This window comes from Bubalus bubalis, chromosome 24, assembly GCF_019923935.1.
Source record: "Bubalus bubalis isolate 160015118507 breed Murrah chromosome 24, NDDB_SH_1, whole genome shotgun sequence".
Lineage (NCBI taxonomy): Eukaryota > Metazoa > Chordata > Mammalia > Artiodactyla > Bovidae > Bubalus > Bubalus bubalis.
This window is the reverse complement of record NC_059180.1, coordinates 17,730,856-17,743,717: the sequence shown is the minus strand read 5'-3', so window position 1 is coordinate 17,743,717 and position 12,862 is coordinate 17,730,856. Positions and strand designations below refer to the sequence as shown.

The 12,862-nt window shown below is 43.5% G+C and overlaps 1 protein-coding gene across 1 annotated transcript; it reads left to right on the top strand.

Annotated features, from left to right (window-relative positions):
* Positions 1-6,930: 6,930 nt before the first annotated feature.
* On the top strand, positions 6,931-9,081 carry LOC123465334 (the record flags this gene model as incomplete). The annotated part of the gene is made up of 1 exon (XM_045164240.1): positions 6,931-9,081. A coding segment is annotated over exon 1 (2,112 nt), but the record flags the coding sequence as incomplete, so codon positions are not given.
* Between the last annotated feature and the right edge of the window lie 3,781 nt (positions 9,082-12,862).

The following is a 12,862-nucleotide window of genomic DNA, read 5'->3' as shown; positions in this document are numbered from 1 at the left end:
CTGCACTTCCAGGCCCCCTCCTAGCTCGACTTAAAGTGGAGCTTATATGCTCCCCTCCCCAACCCCCCGCCACTTCCAAAGACAAGCCCCCTGGCCCGTTCCCTAATTTCAGGGCTCTTCCTGTGACCCCTGGGAACAGACAGATTGGAAGCACCACAGTCACAGGGAGAAAAGTGAAACAGTATTAAAATGATGATTAATACAGTGTTTGAGGCATGCCAGGCTGTGTGCTGAGGGCCTTACCCATGTGATTTCCTTTACCCCGCTCTGCAACTTCAGGAGGTAGACACTCTTATTGACCCCATTTCCTAGGTAAAAAGATCTAGGTTCTGAGAGGCAGGATCACAAGGTTCATAAGTGATGACAAGAATATTATTGGCCCCCAGGTTTTTCTGACTCCAAAGTCCATACTTGAACCACTCTACCCCATAGAAAGGTTTCCCAGGTGGCTCAGATGGTAAAGAATCTGCTTGCAATGAGACACGGCTTCAATCCCTGGGTCAGGAAGATCCCCGGAGAAGGAAATGGCGACCCACTCCAGTATTCTTGCCTAGGAAATCCCATGGATAGAGGAGCCTGGCAGGGTCGAGTCCATGGGGTTGCATAGAGTTGGACAACTGAGCGACTAAGAAAGACTTCATTTGTGGATACCTAGGGCTCATCTCAGGAACAGTCACCTGGCTGTGACGGCAAAATGATTCTGTACTCTTATGGGTGGAAAAGTTGTCCCTTCCTTGAATGGGCCGGGAGATGGGGTGAAATAGAGCTGGCCCTGAAAACTGTAGGAATCTGCACTTATGGAGCAAAGGACCTGGGAACAGTACAGTCTGGCAAGTCATTCTTCTCCACCTCCATGCTGCAGCTGCCAAGACATCTAACAGAACACCAGGAATCCTGCTATCCATCAGGCTGTCTCATCTAAGCAGCTGGAAGACTCTGCAGACGCTTGCCTGCATTGGGGGTTAACAGGGCTACATCACCACCTGGTCTTCACGTGCTTAAAGAATTATAGAACAGAATTTGTTCTATGTCTTCCTAAATACTTTGCATGAAAGAGACTTATGTTATAGCTGGAGAGTTATGCACTGACCCTCAGAGCAGATTATCCAGGAGGCATGGCTTGAAGACATTATATCTCTCACTATTCTGCAGGGAACAGCTGAACAGGTGGTGATGTGAATCTAGAAAATAGTAAGCCAGGTTGCAGAACCGTCAGTGTCTCCTCCATTTTAATGTCAATGACATGAGTGGCACAGTGGTAAACAATCCTGCCTGCCGGTGCAGGAGACGTAAGAGACACAGGTTCGATCCCTGGGTCCGGAAGATCTCCTAGAGTGGGAAATGGCAACCCACTTCACTATTCTTGCCCGGAGAATTCCAGGGACAGAGGAGCCTGGTGAGCTATCATCCATGGGGTCGCAAAGAATCAGACATGCCTGAGCACACACAGGCATGCACAAGACATGACTAAAATCTTGGAACACCAAGGATTTTAGTTGTAAGTTGTTCTTTCAGTTATAAGTTGTAGAAACTCAACTTGAACAGGCAAAAGCCAAATAAAGGGGAAAAGGAAGCAAAGGAGAGGATCTGGTGGTGAAGGGGGAACTTACTAGCTTATATGATGGAAAGGTCCAATCAGGTTTCAGATGTGGCTTGCGCTAGGAGTTTTTAACAATGTCATCAGAACTCTGTCTCTTGCATCTTTTTCTCTTGTGTTGTCTTCACTCTCTAGCAGATTTTACTCTCAGGATGGTGAGGAAGATCCAGATTCACATCCTACCAGCTCAGCAACCCTACTGGAGAGGGTGTTTTTCTCTCCCAATAGCTCCTGCAAAGTTCCAACAAAGTCTTGGGTCTGGATCTTAGCCAGAGCAAGGTTTTCTGACTAAATGGAAGAAAATTGGGATCCTCCTGGTGAAGAAAGGAGAGTATATAATCCACTGGGTCATCCACTCCACCAAGGAAGGCAAAGTGGAGGACCAGAAGTGACAGAGTATCTCTCTAAGCCAGAAACTTGCAGTGTGCTAACCCACAGAGCTCCATAGCATCCCCTGAATTAGCTCTTATCTTTCTGATATTTTTGTTATCAAGAACACTGAGACTTTAAAAAGAATGAGTTGATCCATGCAATGTGAACTCAGATTCAAACTCACATCGGGGGGATTCCAACAACAGCTCCATCCTTCACGCTTTGTCCTGGCCAGAAAGACCATTGGGAAGGAAAAATAAAAGCAGTCCCAACTCCAGAATTAAAAGACACTTGCTCCTTGGAAGAAAAGCTATGACAAAATGACAAAACTAGACACCATATTAAAAAGTAGAGACATTACTTAGCCGACAAAGGTCTGTCTAGTCAAAGCTATGGTTTTTCCAGTAGTCATGTATGGATGTGAGAGTTGGACCCAAAGAAGGCTGAGCACTGAGAAATTGATGCTTTTGAAATGTGGTGCTGGAGAAGATTCTTGAGAGTCCCTTGGATAGCAAGGAGATCAAACCAGTCAATCCTAAAGGAAGTCAACCCTGAATATTCATTGGAAGGACTGAGGCTGAAGTTGAAATTCCCACACTTTGGCCACCTGATGCGAAGAGCTGACCCATTGGAAAAGACTCTGATGCTAGGAAGAATTGAGGGCAAGAGGAGAAGGGGGCCACAGGGGATGAGAAGGATGGCATCACCAACTCAATGGACATGAGTTTGAGCAAACTCTGGGAGATAGTGAATGACAGGGAAGCCTGGTGTGCTGCAGTTCATGGGGTCATAAAGAGTGGGATACAACTTAGTGATTGAACAACAGCTCCAGAATAAAGACTATTTGGTTGGGTCCCTGTGTACCAATTACTGTTCTCCTCTGAGCTTTAGTTTCCACTATAAAATGACATTTTAGCAATGACAGTGTTGTCCTAAATTAGTGGTGTTAACTGGTAGCAGAGAGATCTAGAGGTAATAGTTTTCAGAAAGCCTATAGGATATTGTCTTTTTCGGCTGGCATGACCAATCCCAAATATGACATGCAGCTTCCTCTGGATCCAATGGCCATGATTGTCCATCAGTGACCTGGGGTACTCCATTCAATGATCATAATGAAAATAACCCCATGTGACCTCGGTCCTCTGGGTACATGATCTCATTTAATCTTTTCCTTTTTCTTGTTCTGTAACATTTCAAACATACAGAAAATAATGTGTCAGACACATATGTATCCTAAGATTAAACAGATGTTAATATTTCACCATATTGCTTTAAAACTCTTTTTAAAGAAACAGAATGTTACAGACGCTGGTAAACTCCTCCTCATCAATACCCTTTATTCTAGTCTCTATTTCTGTCCTATCCCAGAAGTAACATTAATACTGAATTGCTGTGAATGAATCATAGATATATTAATGTTCATTGAATTTTTGTATACATGCATATACTAAATTATATATGCATATGTATATATACGCGTAATATGCATATATGTGTTGTTATGTGTATGTTTAGTCCCTGAGTCATATCTGACTTTTTTGCGACCCCATGGACCATAGCCCACCAAGCTCCTCTGTCCATGGTGTTCTCCAGGCAAGAATACTGGAGTGGGTTGCCATTTCCTTCTCCAGGAGATCTTCCTGACCCAAGGATCAAACCCACATCTCCTGCATTTTTTGGCAGAAGGAATTTTTTTTTTTAACCACTCAGCCCCCAGGGAAGCACACATATAAGTGTATGTGTCAAAATTTTTGTGTGTTTTAAAATATTACATGTAGCATCCTTTTAAATTTGCTCTTCTTTCAAACATATTTTCTTAATTTATCTATATTTATACATATGAGTCTCATTCATTCATCCAAACTGTAATATCATATCCTGCAGTAAGTAAACTGCAATTTATTTACCATTTCCCAACAGAGATTCAGTTGAAAGCCATGTGCTCTCCTCCTCTTAGCATTGCGCATGTGCTCACTTGCATTGGACTTTTTGTGACCCCATAGACTGTAGCCCACCAGGCTTGTCTGTCCATTGAATTCTCCAGGCAAGAATACTGGAGTGGGTTGCCATTTCCTTCTCCAGGGAATCTTCCTGAACCAGGGATCAAACCCACATCTCTTTTTGTCTCCTACATTGGCAGGCAGAATCTTTACCACTGCACCACGTGGGAAGCCGCCCCTCTTAGCATTAACTTTCAATAATTCCAACTATTTTCCTTTGTCCCTTAGTCCCAGGGTTAGTAGGTAATTCCTGTAGTTGCTGCCCTTGTGATATTTTTGTGTCTTTTATTGCCTTTTATTTACCTAACCCACAAGTTTAAGGACTACTGATAGTTTAGACAGTAAAGAATCTGTATGCAATGCAGGAGGCCAGGGTTCAGTCCCTGGGTCTGGAAGATCCCCTGGAGAAGGCAATAGCAACCCACTCCAGTATTCTTACCTGGAGAACTCCATGGACAGCGGAGCCTGGTGGGCTACAGTTCGTGGGGTCACAAAGAGTCGGACACGACTGAGCGACTCACACTACTACTACTACCACTCAACAATTTTGCATCCAGTTCACAGTTCTTTATTTTAAACTCTGTTAAAACAACTGTGTGGTTTCTGTCGCTTGACTGGACCGTTACTAATACAGAGACTTTACAGTAAATCTTAATATCAACAAAAGAAATCTTCTCACTATTTTTCTCCTTCAAAATCACCTTGATCTGCTTAGCCTTTACTTCCCACATCAGTTTTACAGTCCTTCTTGTGAAGCGCCACTAAAATAATAAATGTTAATATTCAGCTTTTGGATATTTAAATAACAGTTGCATAAATTTACAGCTGAAGGTGCGACAAATTGACATCTGAACTGCGATTTTCTGATCCATGATCACAGAGTGATTTTCCCATTTCATTAGGGCTTCTCGTATGTTTTTCAGGAGGATATTATCTTTTTTCTTCATAAATTTTACATTTGTCCTCTGCTAGATATACTCCTAATTAATTTATAGGTTTTGTTGCTATGGTACATTGAATCTTTTTAATTACTGTTTTTAATTGTTTCTGGCTGGTGTTTAAGAACAATTGATTTTTTCTGTATATTGATTTTTTCTGTATATTGAGCAACTCACTGAACTCTTATATTTGTTATTAATATGACTGTATATTCTGTAGAATTTTTCTATGTAATCACATTAACTGTGAATAATGACAACCTCATTTCTTTCTTTACAACTGCTATGCCTTTTATTTCTTTCTGTGTATATGTGTAGGTATGTGTGTGTGTCTAACTATACTACCATTGTGCCTTTGTGTGTTAGTCACTCACTTGTGCCTGACTTTTGGGGACCCCATGGACTGTAGCCCGCCAGTCTCCTCTGTCCATGGAATTCTGCTGGGAGCCGGCATATTGCATATTGAGTGAGGATCTGGAATAGCTCAACTGGAATTTTATCACTGCCGGGAGCCAGCGTGAGGCACTCTGCCCATGACAAAGGTCATGAGGAAGGAGGCTCGGCATACGCAAAGGCGGGATCGAGCCTCAGGAGTCCCCCTGGAAATTCTCGAGCATCTACCCCCAAAACCAGAGTCTGCCTACTTTCTGCTTTGTGCTTTCACCTACACCTCTGACTTTACGGGGGGCTGTCCCCCACTACCTCTCTCTGAAAAGAGAGTTAGCTTACAGCTCCAGTTAATAATTCCTGGATGTGACAGTGTTTCAACCTACAAACTCCTTTGGAAATCCTCTAGCCTGCCTAAATGGGTTTTTCCGGCCACATGTGATTGTTCAGAGCCTCCCAACTGTGAGAGGCAGGAGATGTTCTAAACTGCCTAAACACAGATTCCTTTGAGTAGTTAAAAGATTGATTAGAAATTGTATTGGTGAAGGGTTTTTCACTTGTTGGGCCAATGTTTGCTGCTAAGTCTCCATACTCCTTACCTACTGTGTCCTTGGCAGTGTATTGATTGATATAATGGGTGTATAGAAATGTAAAATGCAGCTTTGTCCAATGTTTTTTGGAAGGCTGGCGCCTGACTTTGGAATAATCACCTTTAGAGAAAAATAAGTTTCTTAAAATGTTAACAGGCCTCCGGGCAAGAAGATGATGTCAATCACCTGAACTTTTGCATATGATAAGTTTGAAAGCCTGGCTTCGATTAGGACCAGGAACTGCTGTCCTTGCATGACTCCACCCCTTCCCCCATTATCCTCTATGCACAACTTTAGGTATAAAAACTACTTTGGAAAATAAAGTGCGGGCCTTGCTCACCAACGCTTGGTCTCCCCATGTCATTCTTCCCTTTAACTTCCAGCTGAGTGTCCATCTGGAGCGTGGATATCCTCTGCGACCATTTATTTGCCTGGGCTTCTAAGACCCACTCGAGAAGGTGTCTAAGGTGGGGCACCTTCCGCTATTCGAGAGGGCGCCTGCGGCCTCCGTGGTCAGAGCTAACCTGGTGTCACGGGTTATATTGATTTTCCGCGTAAACCAAGCCACTCAGCTTCTTTTCTCCACTGAATTTTCTTACTGAGCTATCCTTATTTCAGCCGCTTTTCTCCACTGAATTTCCTCACTGAGCTATCCTTATTCTATTACTCTTTGTATCCTTAATTAAAGTGTAATTAAGCAGTTATTCCCTGACCCTCACCTAGCCGTCTCTCCTTCGAATACCCTAGATCAGCCGGGGCTGGTCCCCGGCAGGTGGCGCCCACATTAAAAATCCAAATTCAAAAATTAAAAGAAGGGGAGTTTAAGTATAGCTCTCCCCATCAAATCTTGCAACATGCTCTTTTCGTAATAAATATCTTAAATGCCGATTCGGCCGGAATTACTGCAATGCTTCGCCATTGGTGCCCTGAGCAGCTGAATGCAAAACCATTAGTTAAATGGAAGGACCTCCTTTCCGGACAATGGAAAGGTCCCGACCCATTGTTAACCAGTGGTCGAGGATATGCTTGCATTTTTCCACAGGACACAGATTCTCCAATTTGGGTTCCAGACAGATTGATTCGCCATGTCTCAGCCCCTCGGATACCGGATTCCCCAGCTGCCGCGACCCCGAAAAAGGAAGGGACCGCCTCTGCCTTCACTCCCCCCGCCAGCACGGGAAACGCCGCCGGCGTCGGGACAACTGACATCGGAGATCCCGGATGAGCAAGGAACGGATCCACCCACCAAGCAGATGTCTCAATTTCATATACAGGATATTGCTCCTCCCGATCCTTTGCCTCACAAAAGGGTGTCAGGCCGCCTGACTCAGGCGACCCGGAATGCCTCCATACCTACTTGGGGACAAATAAAAACACTCTGCCACCAGGCATGGGGAATAGCTTCCTTACAGGGATCTCCAGCTTCTCCTGAGAAACTGTTTATTGCCATGCTTGCTTTGCTTTCCTGTCAGGTAAGCGCCTCCCCTATTCCAACCAAATATTGGGCGTATCTCCCAGATCCTCCAACTTTCCAAGTTGTTACTTGGGATAATGAGCCTATACGGGTCAACACAGACCAACCCCAGCTCTTGGGAGGATCCTATACTTCTTACACTAGAGATAAATATCCTATTAACTTCAATTATACCTTCAGGGGATTAACAGGTGATTTCCCTGTTTGCTTTAACTTCCCCAATGACCCTAGAAGCTTTATTACCCCCACCAAAGAAGGATGTGTTGGGGCCTCTAAAAAAATAATTATAACAGATTCCTGGTCTTTACGTCATCGATCAGCTTGGGTATTATTGGCTCGTATGCCCGGGATTCTTGACCCCTATGTAACCCTGCATTCCAAATCTCCACCAAAATATCCGAATTGTTATAAGGTTGCTCCTTCAGAGAAAGTATGGAACACCATAGACAGTCGTACAGGTTATCCGACTTGGACATCTTGTACTTATGATTCAAGGATTGATTATAGGATACCAGGAGGTGGAGATTATACTATTCAGGACTGGAGCAACCCGAATCCAGGTGAGGATCCATTGGCCAATGATACATTTGAGGGCAGATTCGAGAATTGGGATAGGATTCCTCTTCCTTGGCCAACACATGCCACTAGAAGGCATCGTAATCAATTTGTTCCTCCCATGCTGTCTTATACAACGAAGAAACAGACCTATTGGCAACCTGATATTTGGAGAGCCCTTGCTGCTACTGCTCCTGTCTCCTTGTACCGCCCAGATAGCAATTCTACTTATTCTGTTTTAGCTTGTCTACCCTCCCCTTATGTTTTTCTTTTTACTAATGACTCCAAGAGACTTAATGTACGCATGAATTATTCAGGTGGACCTAATATAGTAACTTGTGAACAATGTATGCTTTCATCTTGTTTGACCCCTCAATATAATGTTTGCTCTTTTGTGGTGTTACAACGCCCACCCTATCTCATGATACCTGTGACAGTGACTAGCCACTGGTATGACAATTACGGCCTCGCCGTGTTACAACAACTACGAGATTTAATGCGACAACGGCGATTTGTGGGCTTACTTATTTTAGGAATATCGGCTTTGATAGCAGCAATTACTTCTGTTACTGCGGCAGCAATATCATTAAGTCAACAAGTGCATACTGCCCAATATGTTGATACCATGTCTAAAAATGTCTCTTTAACTCTAGCAACACAGGAAGTTATAGATAGAAAATTGGAGATGAGAGTAGATGCCTTAGAAGAGGCAATAATGCATATTGGGACTGAGTTACAGGCGTTAAAAGTGAAAATGGCTCTGTCTTGCCACGCTGATTACCGGTGGATATGCGTGACATCTTTAAAGGTAAACGAGACAGATTATGAATGGGAAAAAATCAAAAATCATATCTCAGGTGTTTGGAACAGCTCTGACATTGGCCTGGACTTAGGGAAACTTCATAATCAAATACAGACCCTGGAACACTCTCGACTGGATTTTACTGCCGCTGGGGCAGCTAATGACTTTTTTCACACTTTCTCTAACTTCATTTCAGGAAAAAACATTCTGTCTAATATCCTTGGATACATCGCTGCTGGTGCTTTAATTTTGCTTCTCATATTCATTCTTCCTTGTATTGTCAGGATTCTTCGGCAGAACATTCAGAAGCTCGCGACTGAGCTGCATTTGGCTGTTTTAAGAAATAAAAAAGGGGGAGATGCTGGGAGCCGGCATATTGCATATTGAGTGAGGATCTGGAATAGCTCAACTGGAATTCTATCACTGCCGGGAGCCAGCGTGAGGCACTCCGCCCATGACAAAGGTCATGAGGAAGGAGGCTCGGCATACGCAAAGGCGGGATCGAGCCTCAGGAGTCCCCCTGGAAATTCTCGAGCATCTACCCCCAAAACCAGAGTCTGCCTACTTTCTGCTTTGTGCTTTCACCTACACCTCTGACTTTACGGGGGGCTGTCCCCCACTACCTCTCTCTGAAAAGAGAGTTAGCTTACAGCTCCAGTTAATAATTCCTGGATGTGACAGTGTTTCAACCTACAAACTCCTTTGGAAATCCTCTAGCCTGCCTGAATGGGTTTTTCCGGCCACATGTGATTGTTCAGAGCCTCCCAACTGTGAGAGGCAGGAGATGTTCTAAACTGCCTAAACACAGATTCCTTTGAGTAGTTAAAAGATTGATTAGAAATTGTATTGGTGAAGGGTTTTTCACTTGTTGGGCCAATGTTTGCTGCTAAGTCTCCATACTCCTTACCTACTGTGTCCTTGGCAGTGTATTGATTGATATAATGGGTGTATAGAAATGTAAAATGCAGCTTTGTCCAATGTTTTTTGGAAGGCTGGCGCCTGACTTTGGAATAATCACCTTTAGAGAAAAATAAGTTTCTTAAAATGTTAACAGGCCTCTGGGCAAGAAGATGATGTCAATCACCTGAACTTTTGCATATGATAAGTTTGAAAGCCTGGCTTCGATTAGGACCAGGAACTGCTGTCCTTGCATGACTCCACCCCTTCCCCCATTATCCTCTATGCACAACTTTAGGTATAAAAACTACTTTGGAAAATAAAGTGCGGGCCTTGCTCACCAACGCTTGGTCTCCCCATGTCATTCTTCCCTTTAACTTCCAGCTGAGTGTCCATCTGGAGCGTGGATATCCTCTGCGACCATTTATTTGCCTGGGCTTCTAAGACCCACTCGAGAAGGTGTCTAAGGTGGGGCACCTTCCGCTATTCGAGAGGGCGCCTGCGGCCTCCGTGGTCAGAGCTAACCTGGTGTCACGGGTTATATTGATTTTCCGCGTAAACCAAGCCACTCAGCTTCTTTTCTCCACTGAATTTTCCTACTGAGCTATCCTTATTTCAGCCGCTTTTCTCCACTGAATTTCCTCACTGAGCTATCCTTATTCTATTACTCTTTGTATCCTTAATTAAAGTGTAATTAAGCAGTTATTCCCTGACCCTCGCCTAGCCGTCTCTCCTTCGAATACCCTAGATCAGCCGGGGCTGGTCCCCGGCAGAATTCTCCAGGCAAGAATACTGGAGTGGGTAGCCGTGCCCTCCTCCAGGGGATCTTCCCAACCCAAGGATCCAACCCAGGTCTCCCACATTGCAGGCAGATTCTTTACCATCTGAGCCCCACCAGGGAAGCCCCTATTGTGCTTTTAAATAAAACCACTTTCCTTTTCTGGCCAAAATGCAGCTTCGGGAACTGAATCTACCTTCTCACCGGAAATATCTACAAAAAAGTCATCTAAAATTTTATGAAACAATGATTCTAGAGATATTGGAATTAGATGAGTGATCTCTAAGGACAGGAAACAAACCAGGTAAGCTCATGATTGCCCCAGTTTACTGCCAGGAGAAAGTTTCCAGGCTGCAGCTTGAGGGGGATGACTCCAGGCAGAATGAGATCTACCTGAGATAAGAAGATGGAGCTGAGAGACCAAGAAGGCCAGCCTGGCTAGAAGTCACAAGTCTATTCAGAGATCTGCAGAAGATCCCCACTGAGTCTGCAGCTGAGTACTGATCAGCTCATGAATGTGACAAACCACCACCCCCACTCCAAGGTTGCTGCTGCTGCTAAGTTGCTTCAGTCGTGTCCGACTCTGTGCGACCCCGTAGACGGCAGCCCATCAGGCTCCCCCGTCCCTGGGATTCTCCAGGCAAGAACACTGGCATGGGTTGCCATTTCCTTCTCCAATGCATGAAAGTGAAAAGTGAAAGTGAAGTCGCTCAGTCGTGTCCGACTCCTAGCGACCCCATGGACTGCAGCCCACCAGGCCCCTCCGTCCATGGGATTTTCCAGGCAAGAGTACTAGAGTGGGTTGCCATTGCCTTCTCCACTCCAAGGGTAGGTAAGTGAAAATGAAAGTCACTCAGTCATGACTCTTTGCAACCCAACTCTTTGTCACCCAACTCTTTGTCACCCAACTCTTTGCGACCCCATGGACTATACAATCCATGGAATTCTCCAGGTCAGAATACTGGAGTGGGTAGCCATTCCTTTCTCCAGGGGATCTTTCCAAACCAGGGATCGAACCCAGGTCTCCCTTATTGCAGGTGGATTCTTTACCAGCTGAGCCACCAGGGAAGTGAGCCTATCCCTTCTCCAGGGGATCTTCCCAACCCAGGAATCAAGCCGGGGTCTCCTGCATTGCCGGCAGATTCTTTACCAACTGAGCTCTCAGGGAAGCCCATAAAGGATTAAGGCATATATTAATAATACTCAGGAACTATACAAGACCAGGAAATAATGCCTGTCCTCACCAGCCACTGCAGAAAACCTAGTAACTCACAGAGTGTTGAGTAGAGTACTAGAGGGATTTTGCTATAGTGGTGGGCAAAGTTAGCCTTAAATGCTGCTCTGGCTCCACCTAACAAAACTTAAATGCAAGACACAACAGGATCAAATAGGTTTCAAGTAACGTAATTATATATAAGAACAAAGCTCAAAGTAGTCACAGGAATAAAATGTATCTAGCACACAGCAAAGTGAAATTCAAAATCAAAAGTGGCACACAATCAAAAATTATTGAGCCTGCAAATTTGCAAGAAAATAAACCCGCAATAAGGAAAATAATCGATTAATCAAAAGTGATGCAGAAGAGAAAACGGTTGAAGTAATTAATAAGTAGAAGCTAGAGAAAGCATGAAAGATATTAGACACATGGAACAAGCAGAAACCACCAAGTCAACTTCTAGAGATGAAAATTAAAATGTCTGAAATGAAAAATTACACTCAATAAGATGCATTAACAACATATAAGACATGGCAAAAGAAAAGATTAGTGAAATTGAAGAGATGGTAAAAGAAACTACTGGCAATAAGACTCGGAGCTTCAGTGATGCAGACAAAGTTAATTTCCTTATACATGAAACTGGACTACCTGAAAGGGAAGAATGGAGAATCAAAAATGTTTGAATGAATAGCTGCTGAAATTTAAACATGCACAAAATATATGAACATTTTGCCACGGAAGATACACAACTGACCAATAAACACATGAAAAGATGCTGAATATAATTAACTTAAGGAAATCAGATTCAAAGCACCATAACACATGATTTGACATTCACCATAATGGAAATTATCAAAAACACAGATAATAACAAGTATTTAGAAGGATATGATGAAATTGGAACGCTCAATTATTGCATGTAAAATGAAGCAGTCACTTTAGGGAAAAAAACTTTTGGCAGATCCTCAAAAGTTTAAACATAAATTTAACATAACATGCCACAGTTCCACTCCTAGGTATCTACCTGAGAGAAATAGCTAGTACACAAATACACACAGAAGCATATGCATAATAGCCCCAAACTTGAAACAGCCCAAATGTTTATCACCTCATTCAGATACCATTCAGAATTTTTTTTTTAAAAAATGAGCTATTGATACATGCAACAATGTAGATGAACCTCAAAAACATTATGCAAAGTTTGGAATCTAGACCCAAACCCACACACTATATGACTCCAATTATATAAAATGTCC